Below are 22,438 nucleotides of genomic sequence, written 5' to 3'. Positions count from 1 at the left end.
CCACATTTAATGCCAGCAGCACAAGAAAACTGTAGTCAAATAAATAAATAAGTGATTCTTAGAAACATCTTTTTTTAGAAATATACATTTTACTAATCTGTTCCTGAAATAAGACGAGAGTACATTATGTATCTCTAAAAAAGTTGGCAACTCTAGTCATGTTTCTTGTGAAACTGTCAAGGCTGTAAAAGTATGTAAGTGAAATCACTCAAAGCCAAGGTGAGTACATTCATATAACTGACATAACTGTCAAATATTTGTGTCATTCACTTGGTTCACATTGACTGAAACCACTAAAACCTGCAGAGTGAGTGACAAATATTTATATAGCTGACATGGTTGCACAGAGTAAATTCATTCAGTTGTTAAATTTGACTACACATCAAACATACCAACCACCAACAATACCACCACTCTGACAGTTGCCAGCCATTCCACATCAAAATGTCTCTTCCATACAGCTGAGCCACCCACAAATGTCACATCTACAATGATGACTAGACCTTATTTAAATATGCCAAGGGAATCACTGTGGCTTTCACAGATTGAAATTACCATCACCTCCCTAGCCAGTAACATATTTCCTGTGTCTTGTCTTCCCAGTCACCTATTATCTCCCATACCTCCACTGTCCAGCCACAGAGGAGCACCTCCCCTCCTCTCCCCACCATCACTCAGTTCCACCAAGGACTAAAGCAACTGAATCATATTCTCCACCAGGGCTTCAAGTCACTGCATTCCCTGAAATGCGAAATTTCCTCTCCACTATTCTCCCCACCCCTCCCACTGTTGTATTGCACCACCTACCCAACCTACACAGCATCCTTGTCTGTCCCTATTCCAACCATGCTCCCAACACATTGCTCCACAGTTCATACCTCAGCAGCAGACCTAGATGCGGGACCTGGCCCATACATCCTCCGTATATGACCTACTCCAGTTCTATCACAAGTATCTCATAACCCATCAAAGGCAGGGCCATCTGTGAAAGCAGTCATGTGATCTCCCAGGCTAACTGCAACCATTGTACTGCATTTTACATGGGTGTGACCACTAACAAGCTGACTCTCTACAGGAAAGACCACCACCAAGCTGTAGCCAGGAGACATCAGGACCACTCAGTACACAAACGTACCACTGAACAGTGTGCACTCAACTTCAACAACTACACAGCCTTTATCATTTGGATTATTCCCACAAATACCATGTTTTCTGAACTGCACAGGTGGGAACTCTCCTTGCAACATATTTTTTGGTCCCATAACCCCCTGGCCTCAACTATTCTTAGTTCATGTCCTCCACCTACCTATACCCACTCTTCCCTACTCCCACTCTCGCCCTACACATGCCAACTATACTGCCAGTGAACCTGTATAGTCGTATTCTCTTCTCTTCTTCTTCTCACTCCCCTTCCACCCCCCCCCCCCCCCCTCATCACTCAATGCAGCCTCACAATGCTCCATTTAGCATCCCATTATTGTGTTCTCACCACATTCATGATTTGTGAATGCTCCCACCTGCAGCACTAGAATTTTCCCCCATGCCTTCCTTGCTATCCCTGCCCCTCCTTGCCCAGCACTTCTTCTATACCCCACTACACACCCCACTTCAGAAGCAGTCACAGTCAGTGCCCAAAGATGACAGTGTGTGTTTAAGTTATGCATGGGTGAATGTGTTTGTCTCTTGTTTTGTCTAAGTCTGATGAAGGACTTTCTCCAATAGCTAATAATGTCGAGCAGTGTTTTTTTTACCTTTTTTAATGTGCCTGTATGCTACTCAGTGCCTCCGCTATGTAGTGAGTAGCAATCCATCCTTTTCATATTGCAGTTAATACAGTTCTATTGATCTATTCACTCCTATTTGCCTTTGAAAAATTGAAATCAACACACATGGCAACTCTAGTTTCAAACCTTTATAGAGACTCAAATGTTCCCCACAGTTAAATCTGAGTAAAGTTCTGAGCAATGCGTTGTTACATCAGGTTTTTAAAAGGTCATTCCCCATCTTATAGAACAACAAACAATATCCAAGAAACTTATTTAATGGTGCCTTGTCATCCTCAGCACTGAGGCATCATCTGAGGCAGATATGGTGCATGTGGTAAGCACACCACTCTCCCAGCCATTGTCAGTTTTCATAACTGGTGTTTCTGCTTCTCAATCAAGGACCTCATCAATGGCCTCACAGGGGCTGAGTGCACCCCACTTGCCAATAGCACTCAGCAGATGTGGACAGTGACCCATTCAAGTCCTATCCAAGCCTGACAGCACTTAACTTCAGTGATTTGATGAGAACTGGTGTTACCATTGCATCAAGGCCATTGGTACTACACAAACATTAAACCAAAATAACAATTATCAACAGAAATATACCCCTGTCAGAGCACAAAAAGATGAATAAGTTCCTCTTTAAAAGTCTCTGACAGAAAAATGGGGAGGCCAGCTACCTCAATCCTCATACACATTCCTCATTGAATTTTTTCATACTGACATATTCACACCCTTTTAACATAAAAAATTCTAAATCCTTTTACTCAGTCTCTCTCTCTCTCTCTCTCTCTCTCTCTCTCTCTTTCTCTCTTTCAAGTTAAACTTCATACTTGGCATTTCCCTCTCACTGCCACTGTCTATAAATGTCTCTCTCCCACTGTCTCCTTTTTCTCCCACTGATTTACAGTATATCCCACTGCCACTGCATCCTCTCTCACTTGCCTGTCTCCTTTTGTCTTTCATTTCCACTGCCACTGTTCCACAACACTTCATCATTTCAAAATTTCTGTGAGGTCCAACTTATTTTTTCCTCTGTACTCACATGTTTAAAATTCTGTACTCCAAAAGGCAACCTCATCCTCTGTATCCACATGTTTAAGTTTGCTGGTCATGGAGGGTCCAGACCCCCAAGCCTATGTATGTATGGTCTCCATTCATCTCTATGTTTCATTTTCACTGTCTCCTCTTGCTTTTGCTCCCACTACTTCTATTTCCATCCTTCTCTCTTTCTCTTTTGCTGCCACTGTATTCCACTGACTGTTAGTATCTTCTCTCTCTTTGGCTCCAATTGCTATTGTCTTCATTCACCTCTCTTTAACCTTCATTGCCACTCACCCTCTCACCACAATCACTGCCTCCTCTCTCTTCCTCTTTCACTGGCACTTTTTCCTCTCCCCTCTATTGTCATTGTCTTTCTGCTACTCTCTTTCAGCACAAAAAAATTGCTATGTTTGCATGCCAAATTTTTTTGTGAAGAAAGTGGAATGAGGGTTAAGGCAGCTGGTTCCCCAATTTACTGCCAGAGTCTCTAAAAGAGAAACATATTCTCCTTTCTTGTGCTCCTCAAGTTCACTTTCACAACTTTACATACAAATGCACAACTGAAGTGTCTGATTTGCAATTACAAAGAATTTTGTGTAACAAAATAACTGTTCATAAGATGCTTATGTTGCCAGGGGGCACAATTGAATAATTTCCAGGTCAAGACAGCCTTTATAGGCAAGTAGTGCCTGTTATAAAGAGGCAGCACATCACAAAATTTTATTTGTGGAAAAATTTTGACTAAAAACATAGTCTGGTAAGCACAGATCCCTTGACATGTGCTCACTACATCAGTTATAACTGCATTTATTGAGTATTATTTTATATGCTTATGTATGGTAACTTTGAACTTCTGAATCTGGGTAATGGATAGTGATACAGAAAAAAGTTTCAAGGTTCCTCAAAATATTGTTTTATGAATATATGACAACAATGTTGACAATTTCCCATGAACAGAAATTACAGCAGTGTGTGCCCCCACAAGCAGTGATTTTGGCAACCGGAGATCATGATTTTTTGGGTCTATTTGATACTGGATACAGATTTTTTAAAAAAAAAAAACAGAAAAATGGTGCTTCTGGGTGAATGTCTAAAGAATGTACAATTAAAATTTCAGCCATTTGCTAAGGTTAGTTCATCAGATAACTGTAGAACACAGGAAAAAATGGCTAAAACTGGCTTTTGTTATTTTCTGTGTAAATATGGTAACCTTAAACGTCTGTGTCTTGATAACAGAAGAAGATATCACAAAAAGTTTCAAAGCTGCCTGGGAAAATCATCTTGAGGGTATATGGTAAAAATTTTGACCATCTGCCATGAATAGAAGTGATAGATATGGTCATTCCTACGACTGGTACTTTTAGTAACCAAAGATCATAGGTTTTCAGAGTTTTCACACCCATGAACAAGCTACCTCATGTTCACCATAGAAGACACCTAATTGAAAGGATCCAACCAATTTTCTCAATTTGCCTGGACTGGAGGAAGTGTGTAGTGTTTAAGTTTTGACACTGTACAGTAGGATAGCTACAGTACGCCCATTCTTCTGAGAGGCATGTGAATTATCACTAGGCCAATGGCAATCCATAACATTTGATAACTTATCTCTCTGATCAAAGAAACCCAAGATATGATCCCCTGATTAATCTGTTTTTCGAATTTAGCTTTTTCCAACATATTGCTAAAGTGCACTGTCAAGCATGGGCCAATATAAATTAATGAAATATGGCATAATCACATTCAAGGACAAGGTGATCCAAAGATCAAAATTTATTGAATTTAAATGGCCTTTAACCACAACACCTTTTCTTTAATTTTTATGACAAATTAAAATGAAACAGACAGACAAAAAGTTAGTAAACTGCTTATTATTTCAAAAGTAATCAATGTAACTGCTAATACATTTGTCCCACCGCGTTACAAGGTAGTTAGTGGCTTCATGGGAAAATGTTTACACATGCCTACAGAACCAAGACTGTGCCCAGGCATGCACCTTTTCATCTGAAGCAAACTGACAGCCACAAGCGTCTTCCTTCAGGGCTTCAAAAATATTGAAAATGTATGGGCAGAAATTGGCGCTGTAAGGAAGATGTGTAAGAGCTTCCCAGCAAAACTTCTGCAGTGTAGTCACAACAAACTTATACTTTCTCCATATAGTCCAGGGGTGTCAAGCAATTGATCATTTCCAAATCCACAATTTTTCCCCAGTTTTTATAGGAAAATTATTTCCATTTTACTTTTTTATTAATTTTGAGACTAAACAATCCTTTTCCAAACTTTATATTGATAATTATCAGAGATGTATAATTAGTTACAAGTTACATCACACATACAATTAAAATATTTTTAAAATATTAAATAATGTATTTTTATTTATGTGCAATAAAAAATACAAAACAAAAATTATAAATTCTGCTCTTACAAATACATATCCAGTGTAGCTTTTTGATTAAGGGAAACAAACTAGAAATTTATCATGATAAAAATGAATAAATCATTTCTGTAAATTTTCTTTTTCTGACAAAATCTTTGAGGCATCACTCAACATATGTGCTCTTTTCATTTCTAATTCCTTGATTTCAGCTTGCTTTCATTTGTTCATCCTGTTCTGTTTCACCTTCCTTTTCTTATGTTTCATATTTTCTTTGGGCAAAGAATGTGCATTGCAAAACCAGTGTATAAAACTTTTGTCAATGTTGAAATTGTCGACTCCATTTGCATCCTGGACTGTGTCATATATGTATCTTTGAGCAATAGGGGTTTTCCTGTTTGATTTTCAACTATAATTTCAGAATTTGCAGAAAAGCCTCATTCAACAGAAGCATTTCCATATGAGATTATTAATATAATTTGCACAACATTTCAGAAATTTAGGTGTGGCTTTGAAAATAAATTGATTATATTAAGCCAGAATTTATCAAGATGATTTTCACTTATCTTATAACATTTCATCTCGTCTTCAGTGCTTTTTGTCTCTGCAGATCGCCACAAATTCAAGTATGACATGGTCTGCCTTTGAACCCTATTTCCTGGTTTAATGTGATTTCTGGATTCAGGCAGGAAACTGTGCATGTTGAGTTGTATCTGAGTGGTGATCTTTTCGTGAATTCTCTACTATGCCAATAATTCATAGTCACATATTTTCCTTTAGCAATAGTATTTCCACTTCAGATACATAGTACTTCACACAGAAATGGAGCCATCAGGACATCACTCTGAAAACTGAGTAAATATGGTGCCAACAAACATGCTGTTGAACTGAAGAATGTCAGTTACGCGGCTAGCAATTTGTCCCTGACAGGTTCAGAAACAACTCTGAAACTTGATGACTGAGGAATAGTTTTTGATTTATTTATCTCTTGGTAACATAAGTTCAAATGTGTTCAAGAATTTCCACAGCTTTTTCAGCAGCATTGGCATTTTTGACCCATCACGCTCCACAGAATGACTTAGAGAAAGGTGAAGATATGTTTGTCTCAGTGTATTGTGACCTTTGTGCAGATGAATCATGAAATAAATAATAAAGCACTCTAAAAAATAACACAATTTCCCAATTAGTTTTTGGGTATTTCTGTTTTTAAAGAGCCATGTAATATGTACAAAGTGCAGGTACAAAATAGCAGCAGTTGTAGACAACTGAAGGAGTCTTTTAGTTCCTTGTCTAAGTCATTCAAAAGTTTTAAACTCACCTTTGGTCTGTCCATTAACAACTGCAAAATTTTTTGGGGTTTTCCAAATCCCATGATCTTTTTACACCTTCAAGAAAATCATTTGCCTTGTAAATTTAAGAAAAAGAGAATTAAAGAATATGTATTTTTTAATGATTTGTCATGGTCCCAAAATTGTACATATAAATCCATCTGGGTTTTTGAGAAACCATATTTGTACTTTCATCAAATACGAGTGTGATCATTTCACATTTGTCAGTCAGGTCAGCGAGTTCACAAGTCATGTATGATGTCAATCTGTATACAATGCTGTGGCAAAGTTTTAATTTTTGCAATTGCATTTTGTTGGCAATTTGACTTTCCAGAAACAATGAAGGGGATAACGCTACACAGTCTGATGAGCTCTGACCTGACAAATGACTCCTGATGGTGCACAAACAACACAAAATTTTAGGTCATGTAACACCATCTGACAGTAAATATTCGTATAGTCATTTGTTGTTTGTTTATTTCTTTCAAATAGTCTTTGTATGTTACTGGCAGTACAGTTAGCCTTTTGCCGCTGAGCAGTGTGACAGCAGTGCACAAGTAGCAGCATTAGTGCATTTACTAGGCAATCTTGTATTTTAATAACTGTTTAAATTTTGTGTCAAATTGTTTGTGCTCTCTGTAGATTAGTTCAGACATTCTCTGCACAACAGTATTTCACATGGATAGGGACTGCAACTGCTGTGTTCAGATGCGGGCTGAGTTGGCATCCCTTCACTCCCAGCTTCAGGCAGTGTTGGCTTCGGTCACACAGCTTGAGGCTGTTGCCAATGGGCATCACTGTGGGGGTCCGGACAGGGGTTTGTTGGGTACGGCCAGCTCGTCCCACACATCCCCCGATCGGACTACAACTGTGGCTGCCCGGGATACTGCCCACATTGAGGCTGACCCCTCACCCGTGGCAGAGCGGGAGATCAGCTCAAGGTGTGGCAGGGGCAAAAGACATTCTGAACAGCTGAACGGAAGGCCTCTCCGGTTTGTCTGATGAAACAGTTTCAGGCTCTCTTTCTGGCTGATACTGATCTTCGGACGTACATGGCTGCTTGTCCTGTTCCAGAGGTTGCCCCTCAGTCTGCAAGATCTGGGTGGTTGGAGAGGGTGGGCTTACTGGTAGTTGGGAGCTCCAACATCAGGCGTGTAATGGGGTCCCTTAGGGATATGGCTGCAAGGGAGGGGAATAAAACCAATGTGCACTCATTGTGCATACCGGGGGAAGTCATTCCAGATGTGGAAAGGGTCCTTCCGAATGCCATGTAGGGTACAGGGTGCACCTATCTGCAGGTGGTCGCTCATGTTGGCCCAATGATGTGTGTCGCTATGGATCGGAGGAAATCCTCTCTGGCTTCCGGCAGCTATCTGATTTGGTGAAGACTGCCAGTTTCCCTAGCGGGATGAATGCAGAGCTCACCATCTGCAGCATCTTCGACAGGACTGACTCCGGGCCTTTGGTACAGAGCCGAGTGGAGGGTCTGAATCAGAGGCTCAGACGGTTCTGCGACCATGTGGGCTGCAGATTCCTCAACTTGCGCCATAAGGTGGTGGGGTTTCAGGTTCCGCTGGATAGGTCAGGAGTCCACCACACACAGCAGGTGGCTACATAGGTACCAGGGGTTGTATGGCATGGACTGGGCAGTTTTTTAGGTTAGATGGTCTCGGGCAAGTACAGAAAGGGCAACAGCCTCAAAGGGTGTGGGGCAAAGTCAGTACATGCAGGAACCAAGCAGCAATCGGTATTGTAATTGTAAACTGTTGAAGCTGCGTTGGTAATGTACCAGAGTTTCAAGTGCTGATAGGAAGCACCAAAGCTGAAATCATTATAGGTACGGAAAGCTGGCTGAAGACAGAGATAAATTCTGCCAAAATTTTTACAAAGACACAGACGGTGTTTAGAAAGGATAGATTGCATGCAACCGGTGGTGGCGTGTTTGTCGCTGTTAGTAGTAGTTTATCCGGTAGCGAAATAGAAGTGGATAGTTCCTATGAATTATTATGGGTGGAGGTTATACTCAACAATGAAGCTAGGTTAATAATTGGCACCTTTTACTGACCTCCTGACTCAGCAGCATTAGTAGCAGAACTACTGAGAGAAAATCTGGAATACATTTCACATAAATTTCCTCAGCATGTTATAGTCTTAGAAGGAGATTTCAACTTACCAGATATAGACTGGGACACTCAGATGTTTAGGACGGATGGTAGGGACAGAGCATCGAGTGACATTATACTGAGTGCACTATCCAAAAATTATGTCGAGCAATTAAACAGAGAACCAACTCATGGAGATAACATCTTGGACCTACTGATAACAAACAGACCCAAACTTTTCGACTCTGTAAGTGCAGAACAGGGAGTTAGTGATCATAAGGCCATTGCAGCATCCCTGAATATGGAATAGGAATATAAAAAAAGGGAGGAAGGTTTATCTGTTTAGCAAGAGTAATAGGAGGCAGATTTCAGACTACCTAACAGATCAAAATGAAAATTTCTGTTCTGATGCTGACAATGTTGAGTGTTTATGGAAAAAGTTCAAAGCAATTGTAAAATGTGTTTTAGACAGGTATGTGCCGAGTAAAACTGTGAGGGACGGGAAAAACCCACCGTGGTACAACAACAAAGTTAGGAAACTACTGCGAAAGCAAAGAGAGCTTCACTCCAAGTTTAAACGCAGCCAAAACCTCTCAGACAAACAGAAGCTAAACCATGCCACAGTTAGCATAAGGAGGGCTCTGCGTGAAGCAGTCAGTGAATTCTAAAGTAAAATTCTATGTACCGACTTGACAGAAAATCCTAGGAAGTTCTGGTCTTATGTTAAATCAGTAAGTGGATTGAAGCAGCATATCCAGACACTCTCGGATGATGATGGCATTGAAACAGAGGATGACACACATAAAGCTGAAATACTAAACACCTTTTTCCAAAGCTGTTTCACAGAGGAAGACCGCACTGCAACTCCTTCTCAAAATCCTCGCATGAACTAAAAAATAGCTGACATCGAAATAAGTGTCCAAGGAATAGAAAAGCAACTGAAATCACTCAACAGAGGAAAGTCCACTGGACCTGACGGGATACCAATTTGATTCTACACAGAGAATGCGAAAGTACTTTCCCCCCTTCTAACAGCCTTGTATCGCAAGTCTCTAGAGGAACGGAAGGTTTGTAACCTCCCCCTCACTTATCGACCTTAATGACAGTGACACTACCAAAGATCCTCTACACTCTGGATCTCCACACGACCTATCAACGTATTCGTTCAATAGCATAGTTTTCCCTAGACAAGACCCAGCGTAAAAATACAAATAATATTTACAAAACAACCAATTATACATCGACATCAATGCATAAATATATACATATACAAACAGTAAAACAATTACAATATATAAAGAGACAGAAATGTCATACCTTGAGGTAACAAAACAAGGAAAAAAATTATACTACAATAGATGGAAATAGGAGGATATGCTTTTCCGGCGTTACACGTGCCCCACATTGTCTGAGGATGTTCGTGTAACGTAAACAGACTCAGAAAATGTCCCAAAAAAGAAACAGTGGAAATGCATATGCTCAAAACATCAACAAAATTTAGCATTCGTCTAATTAACCATAAATCAATTTTTAGACCATAATAATTGAGTGGAGACACTCCTAATCTTATTCCACTCGGTCATCTTGCACAAAATAAAACAGGTTGACAACATATTATAACTCATAGAAAATGGTTTAGCTATTCCAAAATCGTCAAAATTCGTAACACTATCAAGAAATGGAATACTATTTACAAAATTAATCAGAGTACATGGTCATAAAAACAGGTAGATCAAAATACGAAAATTAATTATTAATTACATATTATACACATTTTTATGTAACCTTTTCATAATTAATATTCTCGTCATGAGAGTCCAATTAACGCTAAACAAGAAAATAATATTCAGTAGATCGAAAAAACCATAAATATTGACAACAGAATTCTTTCACATCAGCTGTCCGGGAAGAAAAACAACTCTGCCTTCCGTACCCGCAAGTACAAAGAATGCCGACAGCGGCACAAGAGCCGACAGTGGCACAAGAGCCGACAGCGGCTCCGCCTCGCCATTATTGTTGCGCCCGCCTGTGCGGCACGCTTGATCTCACTCGCCTGTGTAACGGCATTTCCAGAACGTCCGTTTCACTGAATTCTTTAGGAAAAACTCACTCCCAAGTAATCTCAAGGAGTCTCTTAATACTATCACAGTGGATAACTCAACACTGTCCATCATCACACGCATGTACTAGCCTGAAACTTAAAACAGCGTCTAAGTACATCGGCAATGACTAGTAAAACACACTTTCATGAAATCTGACAGCTAGTTACAAAAGCATATTTACATTCCTTAATCTACTGTGACTCAGCTGAAAACCTAAACGAGCAGCTTGGATTTTTCAGATGATTACTAATCAGTTACTCTTAAATCATTTAGTCAAAATTAATTTCTTATTAATTACAACTTCTTTAATGTCCTCTTGGTCAGGCAAAAGCATGGAAATCTAGCAAATCGTGAAATATTACACTCTCTATTTACATACTGTACAAATTACCCATTCAGTGGTATTAACCAATCCTAGGTTGGTACAATTTCAGGTCTACAATGTTCCATATATCTAATAGTTTTCCAGAGCTTGTATACTCTAAGCAATAAGCATTTGTGTGAGGTATACCAATGACTTTATATGGTCCATTATAAACAAACTTAAATTTAGAGATTTCATGGTCTATCTCGCTCGATTTCTCATGAGCTTTTACAAGTACTAAGTCTCCGATTGCAAACTTAGCAAAACGCGCTTTAGCGTCACGACGACGTATGCGAGCATCGGCTTTTAGCTTCATTACTTCTCGCAAACGATCTTTTTTCACAACAATACTAATGTCAATCCGTGGAGGGAATTTGATTATCTCTTCCAATTCACTTTCTACACTTTTGTCAATGCCGAAATTCCTCACGTTACTGCAGTTCAAATTCATTCCTACGTCAATGTCATCCGGCCAGTTAACAATGTGTATAGGCTGGTATTGCCTATGCACACCGTCTCCTGCCTCGTCAAAACCAACTACCATTGTTTTATCTAGTGACATACATGTCAAAGTTTTGCTTTCGCAGTTAATCACTGCACGGTACTTTAATAGCCAATCTAACCCAATAATTACTTCCATAGTTAAGTCTGGCACGACGACAAACTCTTGTTCAAATCGTGCCCCACATATCTCGAAGTGGGCAAAAATCTGTTTTGTGACCGGTTTACTGGCCTTCCCAGTAGCACCGATAATTTTCACTCCTGTTACTGGCATAACTACGATGCCAGGTCTGTCTTTCAGTAACTCAAATATTTTCCCAGATACAGCACTCAATTCTGCACCGGTGTCAATCATCACGTTTAGTTGTAGGTCGTGCATATTAACAAACACTACTATCTGTCTACACTTGTCCTCGACTGTTTCTTTATTTTCCCACAGTAAATCCTCGTCTATATCCAGGTCATTCCAGAAAAAACCATCCGGGTTTGATCCTAAATCCGGCTTATCTGGTGGCTTTTTCAGCCTCTGTTCACATACAGTTTTAATTTCAACACGTTTGTCCAGAGGCTTAGTCTGTAGCTTCGCCTCCAATACCGAAACCTTTTCCTGTAACTCGTCAACTAGTGAGTGTTGCTTTGCTATCAATTCACTAATTGTCACCTTCGTTGATTCCACTTTGGTCAGATTGATCTTATCTGCCAATCTACCTGGAGGAATGTGCCCAGTAGTATCTGCAATTACTTCCTCTGGATCTGCGCAACCCACACTGCTACCGTCTGACCGTATAACGTCAGCACTAACCTCATACACGCTGTAATCTACGTGCTTTTCTGCCAATCGTGTCCGGCTATCACTAAAATTTTCGTAATCTTTTTCCTTAATACTCTCGCAATGTTTAAACTGGAGGTTTGCGTCGGATGGGTCGGCTACTTCTACCACTACAACTTTCGGTAAAGTCTGCCGGTTAGGGCCAGAACTTCCCGTTACTACTTCAACATCCAACTCCTGCGGGACGAAACACGACGAATCTTGCTCGTGCTCCCCATTAACATCAACTATTTCTAGTAAAGTCTGCCGGTTAGGGCCAGAACTTTCTATCACTTCACAAATACTATCTTCCTGTGGGACGAGACGCGGCAAATCCTGCCCGCGCTCCCCATAAACACTTCTCCCGTACAGGCCCCTATAGTCTCTTAGTTCGTCGTATAAGCGACCGAACTGCCTTAACCAGACCTCATCCCTCTCTGCATCCCCTCGCTCAATGACGAACGTGTTATCCGACATCTGATCTTCTCTCAACAATTGCGAATCATTCTTAAATTCAATCTCCAGTTCCGCTGTGGGTGTTACAGCTGCCACTTTATAATCGATTTCCGGAACACTACTTAAATTGTTCTCACTGACAGTGAATGTATTTTCTACTGCCGTGTCTACAGCTGATCTACGACTCGTGGGCGCACTCCTTTCGCACACTCTCCCGCCGTTGATTATTCCATACGAAATTTTGATAACGACGACACCTCGGTTTTCTGCTGTTATTGGGCCGCCAAAATTTCTCCACGCCCGGTCGGCCCCTCACCGGCGCGGCTAATGGTTTCCCTGTCTCGTCCCAGCAGATACGCTCCCCGGATGCTGCTGAGGCGGCTGATCACACCCTCTGGCGTTATTACTAGTCTGTGAAGCCCGTATCACGTTAGTATGATACTGGTTTCCGTCATTCCTGTTATTATTTGCATTGTACCGATTGTTATTACGGTCCGAACCATTATTGTTATTGCTGCCATGGTTGCGGTATGCATTATTCCCATGGTTATCGTTGTTGTGGTTGCTGTGGTACCCGTTGTTGTTACCACGGCCTCTACCACTGTCGCGATTATTACGCCAATTGTCCTCGTCCTCCACTCTTTCCAGGAAATCATTTATTGTCCTGTAATTGCTTCCTACGTAGCGTTTTGTATCATCTGGAAGCTTCTTGTAGAGTTCCCAGACTATTTCAGATTCCGTGCGGCGATCACGCAAATATTCCAACTTGCGGAACCAGCACTCACAAAACTCCTTCATCGAGCCGCGCGAATTCGCATCGAAAGGCCTCGATACGACAAATTCGCGCCAGACACTTTGCTGTTTTTGCTCTGACCAGTATTCAGCCAGAAACAAATTTTTAAACTCGTCAAAAGTCAGGTTCGTAATGTTGAGGTTTAAGCCCCAACGCTTGGCATCACCAGCCAGCACATCAATAACCGCATTAATTTTTCTCTCATTAGTCCATGATCTGGGTAAAACTCTTTCACAATTTTTAATGAAATCCGTCGCGTGTATACCGCCTTTTTTCAAGGGGTCGAACCGCTCCTCTTTCGTCAACAATTCCGAACTATGTGCACAGATTGGCACATAGCTCTGTTTTTCGTCAAGTTTCTTTTCTAATTCCGACACTCGTAATTACTTGGCAAGTGGTTGTCGCAAGCGTTTCCACTTCCCTCTTTTTCTCTTCGCAGGTATTAGCCTGCTCCCTCACTTTAGTATCTACTTCGGACACTAAAGCCTTTAAAGTTTCCACCTTCTGTTGATCCTCTTTTTTCACTAATTCAATTTGTTCCGTCACCTTATTCTCGATGATCGGAGCAACTGCTTCTCCTACACTTTTCTCGATTCTGCTAATTTCGGAATCAAAACGAGTATTTATGCTCGCAATTTCCGCCTGTACGCCTATCATTTCCTGTTTAAGATTACCGATTTCGGTATTAATTACAACAATATCTTCTTTGATTTTATCAACTTTTGTGTTAACAACTCCAACATTGTTGTTAACAACATTAATAGCTTTGTTCTGATTCTCTAGCTTTCGTTCAAGTTTTTCAGACTGAGCTTCTTGCTTAGGAGACTGAGCTTCTTGCTTGGCAGACAGAGCTTTAATTTCTGCCGATTGACTCTTGATTTCATTAATCAAAACATTCAATAAATCAGTTAAATTCCCGGAAACTACCGGTTTTACTTCCGTAGCCGGTTCCTCTATATATGTTCCCCCGTATTCATCTTCAAGGGGTACAGATTTGATTTTCGCTTCCGATTCCGAAACATTTTATGAAGTTTGGAATTCCATTTCTGCTCTTTGTTGCGTTTCGGCGGTCGCGTCTTTCATGCTAGCCGCCTGCCCCTGAACAACGGGTACCGCGGTGCGCGTTTCCCACTGTTCGACCGATTGTTCCTTGTCCTAGTCTACCAAATTTAGGCAATTGTTGCCTTCACTCATTTTAATAATTTTCAATATAAATGACAAATCTCAAATCTAATTAGGATTCCTCCCACTACTTAATCTCGCTGACGTAACGACCTGTTCGTAACCAGAACTTTGTTACGAGATTTGCACAATGCAAAATTCGTGTCCAGAACAACCTCAAATCCGAAGATTGTCCTGTCACCAGGTCGCCACGTGTAACCTCCCCCTCACTTATCGACCTTAATGACAGTGAAGAATTAAACCGCGTGTACCTAATGGAAATTTGGGAAAAGCAATCGTCACCGAAGTTAATCTGTCGGTAAAGAGGGAGGAAAGGGTTACATCTAAATGAAAGGAAAAATGCTAATGAAACTGGTGGAAATTAATTTTGAAAAGGGATAAAGTTAATAAAGAAAGTAAATGTGCGGCCGTTACGTTAACAATTAAGTAGCGGTAATTAGATATTTGAGATTTGGGGGAAATTACGGTCGCCAGTCCTATGGACAATTACTACAGTAACTGAAAAAGAAAGGTTATTATACATATACTTAGCACTAGAAGCGCGGCAAATGAAGGTTGACACGTGTATTGTGAAAACCGAAAGTTTGTCAGAAGTAATAAATTTCGTTACACTCTGACTTAATTCAGCAAAAGAATTAATAAAATCGAAAGTTAATTTAGTGACTGAAGTTAATAGTGAGCTTTCTTTCTGAAGCACATCGAAATTCAGTAAAATACGGTTAGTCTTGGACTACCTCAACAATCATTTCAAAAGCTACTTGAATCTACGCAATTTAGAAATAAGAGATTTAACTTTGAACTTGAATTAAATGATTCTGAACAATTAACAATAGTAAAATTTAGTACATACCAAGCTGAGCTGCAGTCACAGGTAAGCTAAAATACGGTAACAAAACTCGCACTCTTAATTTGTTCTTATGTAATCTAAATATTGTAGCCAGCTATGAATACCTTAACTGAACTTTGAAATTAAAGCAGTGAAATCGAATGATGCTGGCGTTTGAATTTCAATGACACTCAGGTTCATTCCGGAAAAGGAAGGGACCCTGCTTGGTAATTCAATTTGGACAACGAGCAAAAATCATTCATGCTAAGTTGCTGTAATTTTGTGATGCAACAATTTTAAAAGTTTGAAAAGCTGAGGTCTGCCATACAGTTCTAAAACTTTACGTGCTTCCAGTCTTCCTTGTTGGTTGATTGAAGGTTTGAAGCCGTTGATCAAGGAGGTGGCGACAGTCACTCATTGTCGGCCATCGCTGTTGCAGAAGCTGGATGTTGGCGCGCCTTCTTCTCGACATGGTTACCAGACGAAATGGGCTCTTGATGTGCGCCAGCTAATGCTTCCCATCTGCGACACCATGTCAGAAACTATCATCGCAAGTCGAGCGCAATTACATACTGCCAAACCCCGAAAGCGCGGCAACTCGCGGGAGCTTCACACAACACACCTGCTCCACTGCACCACCCCAGCCAGACTCTCTCTGCTCAGCCCGCGCTCCACGCGGCAGAGTTAACACTACCAAAGATCCTCAATACTCTGGTTCTCCACACGACCTATCGACGTATTTGTTCAATAGCATTGTTTTCCCTAGGCAAGACCCAGCGTAAAAATACAAATAATATTTACAAAACAACCAATTATACATCAACATCAATGCATAAATATATATATACAAACAGTAAAACAATTACAATATATAAAGAGACAGAAATGTCATATCTTGAGGTAACAAAACAAGGAAAAAAATTATACTACAATAGATGGAAATAGGAGGATTTGCATTTCCGGCATTACGGGTTCCAAATGATTGGAAAAGAGCACAAGTAGTCCCAGTTTTCAAGAAGGTTCATCGAGCAGATATGCAAAACTATAGGCCTATATCTCTCACATAAATCTGTTGTAGAATTTTAGAACATGTTTTTTACTCATGTATTATGTCATTTCTGGAAACCCAGAATCTACTCTTGAGGAATCAACATGGATTCTGGAAACAGCGATCGTGTGAGACCCAAGTCACTTTATTTGTTCATGAGACCCAGCAAATATTAGATACAGGCTCTCAGGTAGATGCCATTTTTCTTGACTTCAAGAAGGCATTCGATACAGTTCTGCACTGTCGCCTGATAAACAAAGTAAGAGCCTACCGAATATCAGACCAGCTGTGTGGCTGGATTGAAGAGTTTTCAGCAAACATAACACAGCATTTTGTTCTCAATGGAGAGATGTCTGCAGACATTAAAGTAACCTCTCGCGTGCCACAGTGGAGTGTTATGGGACCATTGCTTTTCCAAATATATATAAATTACCTAGTATATGGCGTCGGAAGTTCCATGCGGCTTTTCGCGGATGATGCTGTAGTATACAGAGAAGTTGCAGCATCAAAAAATTGCAGTGAAATGCAGGAAGATCTGCAGCAGATAGGCACTCAGTGCAGGGAGTAGCAACTGACCCTTAACATAGACAAATGTAATGTATTGCGAATACATAGAAAGAAGGATCCTTTATAGTATGATTATATAATAGTGGAACAAACACTGGTAGCAGTTACTTCTGTAAAATATCTGGGAGTATGTGTACGGAATGATTTGAAGTGGAATGATCATATAAAATTAATTGTTAGTAAGGTGGGTGCCAAATTGAGATTCATTGGGAGAGTCCTTAGAAAATGTAGTCCATCAACAAAGGAGGTGGCTTACAAAACACTCGTTTGACCAATACTTGAGTATTGCTCACCAGTGTGCGATTTATACCAGGTCAGGTTGACAGAGGAGTTAGAGAAGATCCAAAGAAGAGCGGCACATTTTGTCACAGGGTTATTTCGTAAGCGTAATAGTGTTATGGAGATGTTTAGCAAACACAAGTGGCAGACTCTGCAAGAGAGGTGCTCTGCATCGTGGTGTAGCTTGCTGTCCATTTTTTGAGAGGGTGTGTTTCTGGATGAGGTATCGAATATATTGCTTCCCCCTACTTATACCTGCCGAGGAGATCATGAATGTAAAATTAGAGAGATTCGAGTGCGCACGGAGGCTTTCCGGCAGTCGTTCTTTCCACGAACCATACGTGACTGGAACAGGAAAGGGAGGTAGTGACAGTGGCATGTAAATTGCCCTCTGCCACATACCATTGGGTGGCTTGCAGAGTGAGAATTTAGATGAATGTAGATGTAGATGACTGCATTGCGTACTGATCCCCTGGACCATTCTGTGGCTTTGAATATATCACTTTGTCTGATAATGGACCTCCTTTTAAAAACAACACACTCTATATTAGCTAATAAATAATACACATTTACAAATTAATAAATTGTACTTCAGACTAAAAACGATTTATAATATTTCTCAAAATTGGCATGAAACACCCACCTACCTCCTATAAAATAATAAATAAATAAAATAAAAAATAAATAACGAAGAACCCTGTGCAACTGAATATTTCTTCCCACCCTCACTTTCTTCCCTAGTCTGGATCTAACCTATACCACCACATATTTTAAGAATGCGAGTGAGGTTTCTCATATTCACAATTGAGTAGAATCCTGAGTGCATAAGAGAGCAAATATGAGTCTCAAGTCTCAGTCTGTACGTTCTTCAAACTCACTGTCATCATTTACAACTTACCTCACACTTACTAAACAACCAACAGTCAAACCCGGTTGCAGTTGCAAGTTACCTAACACCTTCCAAGGGCAACAAAATTTTATTTTCTATATTTTATGTAATTATTGACCAAATTTAGAAATTCAAAATGCTGTCATAATCTACTCATTAAGAGATATATTCATATGTTGAAGGTTTCACACAAAAAGTCAAGTATTATAGTTAGAAATTGTGCACATAACTCGTGGCACATAAATTACTCAGACTATATTCATCCAGAATATGAGAATTAGACTTTCAATGAACTATACACCTTCTTTAAAACCTTCTTTTTGACTGCTGCTAACTACAACAATCTAACAGTAAGCATTACAATAGGCTTAATGCAGTTTTGGACATTGTGCTAAACTGAATATGAACAAACCTATAAAACGCTTTTACAAAACTTATGTCCAGTCCGTGGCTTGTGGTTTTGCGGTAGCGTTCTTGCTTCCCACGCACGGAGTCTGGGGTTCGATTCCCAGTGGGGTCAGGGATTTTCTCTGCCTCGAGATGACTGGGTGTTGTGTGTCTTTCATCATCATTTCATCCTCATTCACTCGCAAGTCGCCATAGCGGCGTTAAAGAACTTGTGGAGCAGTGGCTGAACCGTCCCGCGAGAGGTCTCCCGGCCATCAATGCCATACGCTCATTAACAAAACTTATTACTCCCATGTATTTCTACCATAGTAGCTGACATGTACTTTATGCCAGACTTCAAAGAAATGAATTCTTCCACCTCTCCCCGCCTCTCTTGCGGTACCAGTAGCAGCAATCAGCTTCCTCGGATCTCGGATCCCGACCACATGCAACAACTTAACAGGTATAAAACAGTTATGAATCATTGTATAAATATTGAATTACCAACATATGTTATGTGTGTGACATCTAGATTCCCCTTTGAATATCTGCATCTTATTTGAAATACCACAGATGGTTTAAATTCATAATGTGTCAATATGGGTATGGTAACTTTTAAAAATACAGATTTTTAAATAAAATATAAGTTTTTTCCTAGTTTTTTCCTGGTTTTGAAAATTCCTGGCTCTTTCTAGGTTTTTAGGATTTCAGGGTTCACTGTACACCCTGAGTCCGACTCTCTCCAGATGCAATTTCCATATTTCATGGCTATCAGTTTGCTTCAGACAAAGAGGTGCATGCCTGGATACAATCACAGTTCTGTAGGCAACTGCAAACATTTTTCCATAAAGGTATTGACCATATTGTCTCACAGTCAAATGAATATATTAATAGTTATGCTGATTACTTTTGAAATAATAAACAGTTTACTACTTCTTTCCATTTGACTGACCCTTATGTATGGCCATCATCATCAGATATATCACTCTTGCTAAACTGCTTTAACAAGACAGACATATCTGGTGATAACCACACAGATTGAAACTAGTCATAAATAAAAATAAAAACTTCTGCAATAAAAGCCTGTTTTTAAATTCAACAAATATTAATTAAGAAATTTTGTGAACACCAAAGTCATCCAAAGGATTAGTAATTGTACTTGAAAACATTTTAGAACTGAAGCTTTTGCAAGACGTCTCTTCTCTTCATTTGATACATACATCCCAAATAGGAGTTAGTAGTCTAATTCAGCTGCAAAAGCTTGGAAATTAAAGTTTTATAGCTATAAACTTCTAACTAATGTTGTCTAAGTAATTAATTTATTTGATTTTGAAGGCTCTTCAGAAATAAAGATCACAAGCCTACTTATTCTTGGGCTTCTGAAATATTTTCACAATAAAGTCTAGCTATCCTGTAAACAGCATACTAACTGTGGTCTGAAATTCTACAGACTGACTCTACATATTGTCTTGTTACAGATACCCCTGGCTGGTAATGAGATGCCTCTGCGAGAATTCCGCTCGTCGCCGTCCAAGCGCTGCTGCCCAGGTGCCAGCACCATTGCTGGAAGTGGGTCCATCCCTGATCCACCACCACCTCCCAAGAATCATCCTCCAGCCCCAGGAATCCTCCGTCAAGTTGGTGGTGGCATGCCAACTCCTGCAACAGCAAAGAAACGTGTTCAGATACAAGAGATTTCTGTCTGATAGTTTGAGTAATCGATCTCGGCCCCCCAAGTCTTTCAGTTGACATTGCAGACATGGATTACACAGCAGAATTTGCCCTTCTGTGTTATTCCAAATGGATTTAATGCATCAAAAAGGCCACAGAGCACATTTTGTGAAACTTAGATTAATGTGCTTTCCTGTATGATTATGACAAGCCTTGAATATCAGGCCTACTTCATTTTAGAACATTTTTCTATAATGCAATTTGGTGAATTATCATTTTGGAATTGTCTCCTAATTTGTTTTTGGTGTTCTGTCATTCAGAAACATGCTGCATTTTGTAATATCAGACTACAATGAATTAATATTGAAATCATAATTATCAGACAATGGTGGATACAAATTCCAGAAAATATTAAATGAGTGGATTTCTGCCTTTTGCCATAATTTATCTGATCAGCTGAGTGTCAGAAATATGTGCAGAGAAACATCCAGACCAGTGCAGGTACTGTAGGAAAATGAGTGTTACAACCAGAAATGTGAGACTGTGATAACAGCAGTTGTTCTACAGTGTGAAAGCAGTGATGTGATTTTTGTTCTGCTGCTCAACTATACTACTACACAGAAAATCAAGTGCAGCACATACTGTGATGTTGAGCAAGGTTTTCTTTTCATTCAATTAAAATAGATTCTGAAGACAAACCATTTTCATTTCCTAAGCAGCAGGAAGCAGTGACTCCCCATCAGAGGAAAACGTGGGGGCTGCAAACTTCTAGATGTCTTTCTCTATCTTCACTTTTTGTATGTTGATAATAGTACTACTGATATGCTCTAATGTGATAACTGTCAACACAAATGTTTACAATCAAGATTCACAAATGTTCCATGCATCCTCTCTGAAGACTTATTTTTATTTCTTCACTGAAACTGCACAATAAATCAGGCACAAACAGAAAAATACCAATAATAATAACAACAGTGATAACTGATTACAAAGCAGTTCAATAATAAATTCTTATTCAGCAGCAGTAAAAGGTATGTTTCAGTGAACATATTCTTATGTGAGGCAACATTCATGAGCTATTTTGTGATATTCCTAAGTCACCAGAACTGTACAAATGTTGAAAGGATCAAAATTGCACTAAGCACATCACTGATCCAATTCAGATGAAATGATACCTTTTATCATCAGCCTTTTGTCATCCCATGATTATGTTAATAATAATTATTACTATTATTGTTGTTGTTGCAACACATTATGTGGCTATTGTTCTTCTTGAAAGACCTCATGTATTGTACTCCCTAAAGTCACTGTGTAATAGTACTGTACATCAATTTCATGCATTTAAAGGCATTTCTTTCTTTCCTTGCTTCTCAAATTTCCAGCCCCTCTCATTTGTACTTCCTTTCCTCCCCTCACTCCTCCCACCCTCAATCCCTTTCTGCTTCACTCCCCTCTCTCTCTCTCTCTCTCTCTCTCTCCCCCCCCTCCTCCCCCTCTCTCTTTCTCACTCCCTCTCCTCCCCCCACTCCATCTCTCTCTCTCTCTCTCTCTCTCTCTCACTCACTCACTCACACACACACACACACACACACACACACACACACACACACACACACACAAACTCTAAGCCTCAGCTACACCCCTGCAATATTTCATGCCCTGGTAAAAATGGTAAAAAAAGAGCGTAACCGAGCTCAGTAATACATCTGATATATTCCTGTTGCATAGCCACAAACAACATTTTATTAATGACATGTTTTTCAAACCAATTTGCATCAGAAATGGCTTTGAAAGTGGCCAACACATCACTGCCTCTAATGTAATTAACATCTGAGCAACCTTTAATGCATTTTGCTCTGAGAAATTGTAAACACTAAATAAAACTTTATATTTTCCAGTGTATAATTATCAGGTCTTTATTTGTTGCTTGAGGGAAACAGAATAATGTGTTGCA

The 22,438-nt window shown here is 39.9% G+C and overlaps 1 protein-coding gene across 1 annotated transcript in view; it reads left to right on the top strand.

Moving 5' to 3' along the window:
* Positions 1-21,946, top strand: part of LOC126091812 (neuroligin-1-like) — an 803,327-nt gene extending 781,381 nt beyond the window's left edge. Inside the window, exon 13 of the mRNA XM_049907115.1 lies at positions 20,292-21,946. Coding sequence (XP_049763072.1) covers positions 20,292-20,519 — 228 coding nt within the window. The 3' untranslated portion in view covers positions 20,520-21,946. The remainder of the gene's footprint in view (positions 1-20,291) is intronic.
* Positions 21,947-22,438: the final 492 nt, after the last annotated feature.

The sequence above is a fragment of the Schistocerca cancellata genome, chromosome 1 (assembly GCF_023864275.1).
Source record: "Schistocerca cancellata isolate TAMUIC-IGC-003103 chromosome 1, iqSchCanc2.1, whole genome shotgun sequence".
Classification (NCBI taxonomy): domain Eukaryota; kingdom Metazoa; phylum Arthropoda; class Insecta; order Orthoptera; family Acrididae; genus Schistocerca; species Schistocerca cancellata.
This window is presented reverse-complemented; position numbering and strand designations above follow the sequence as displayed.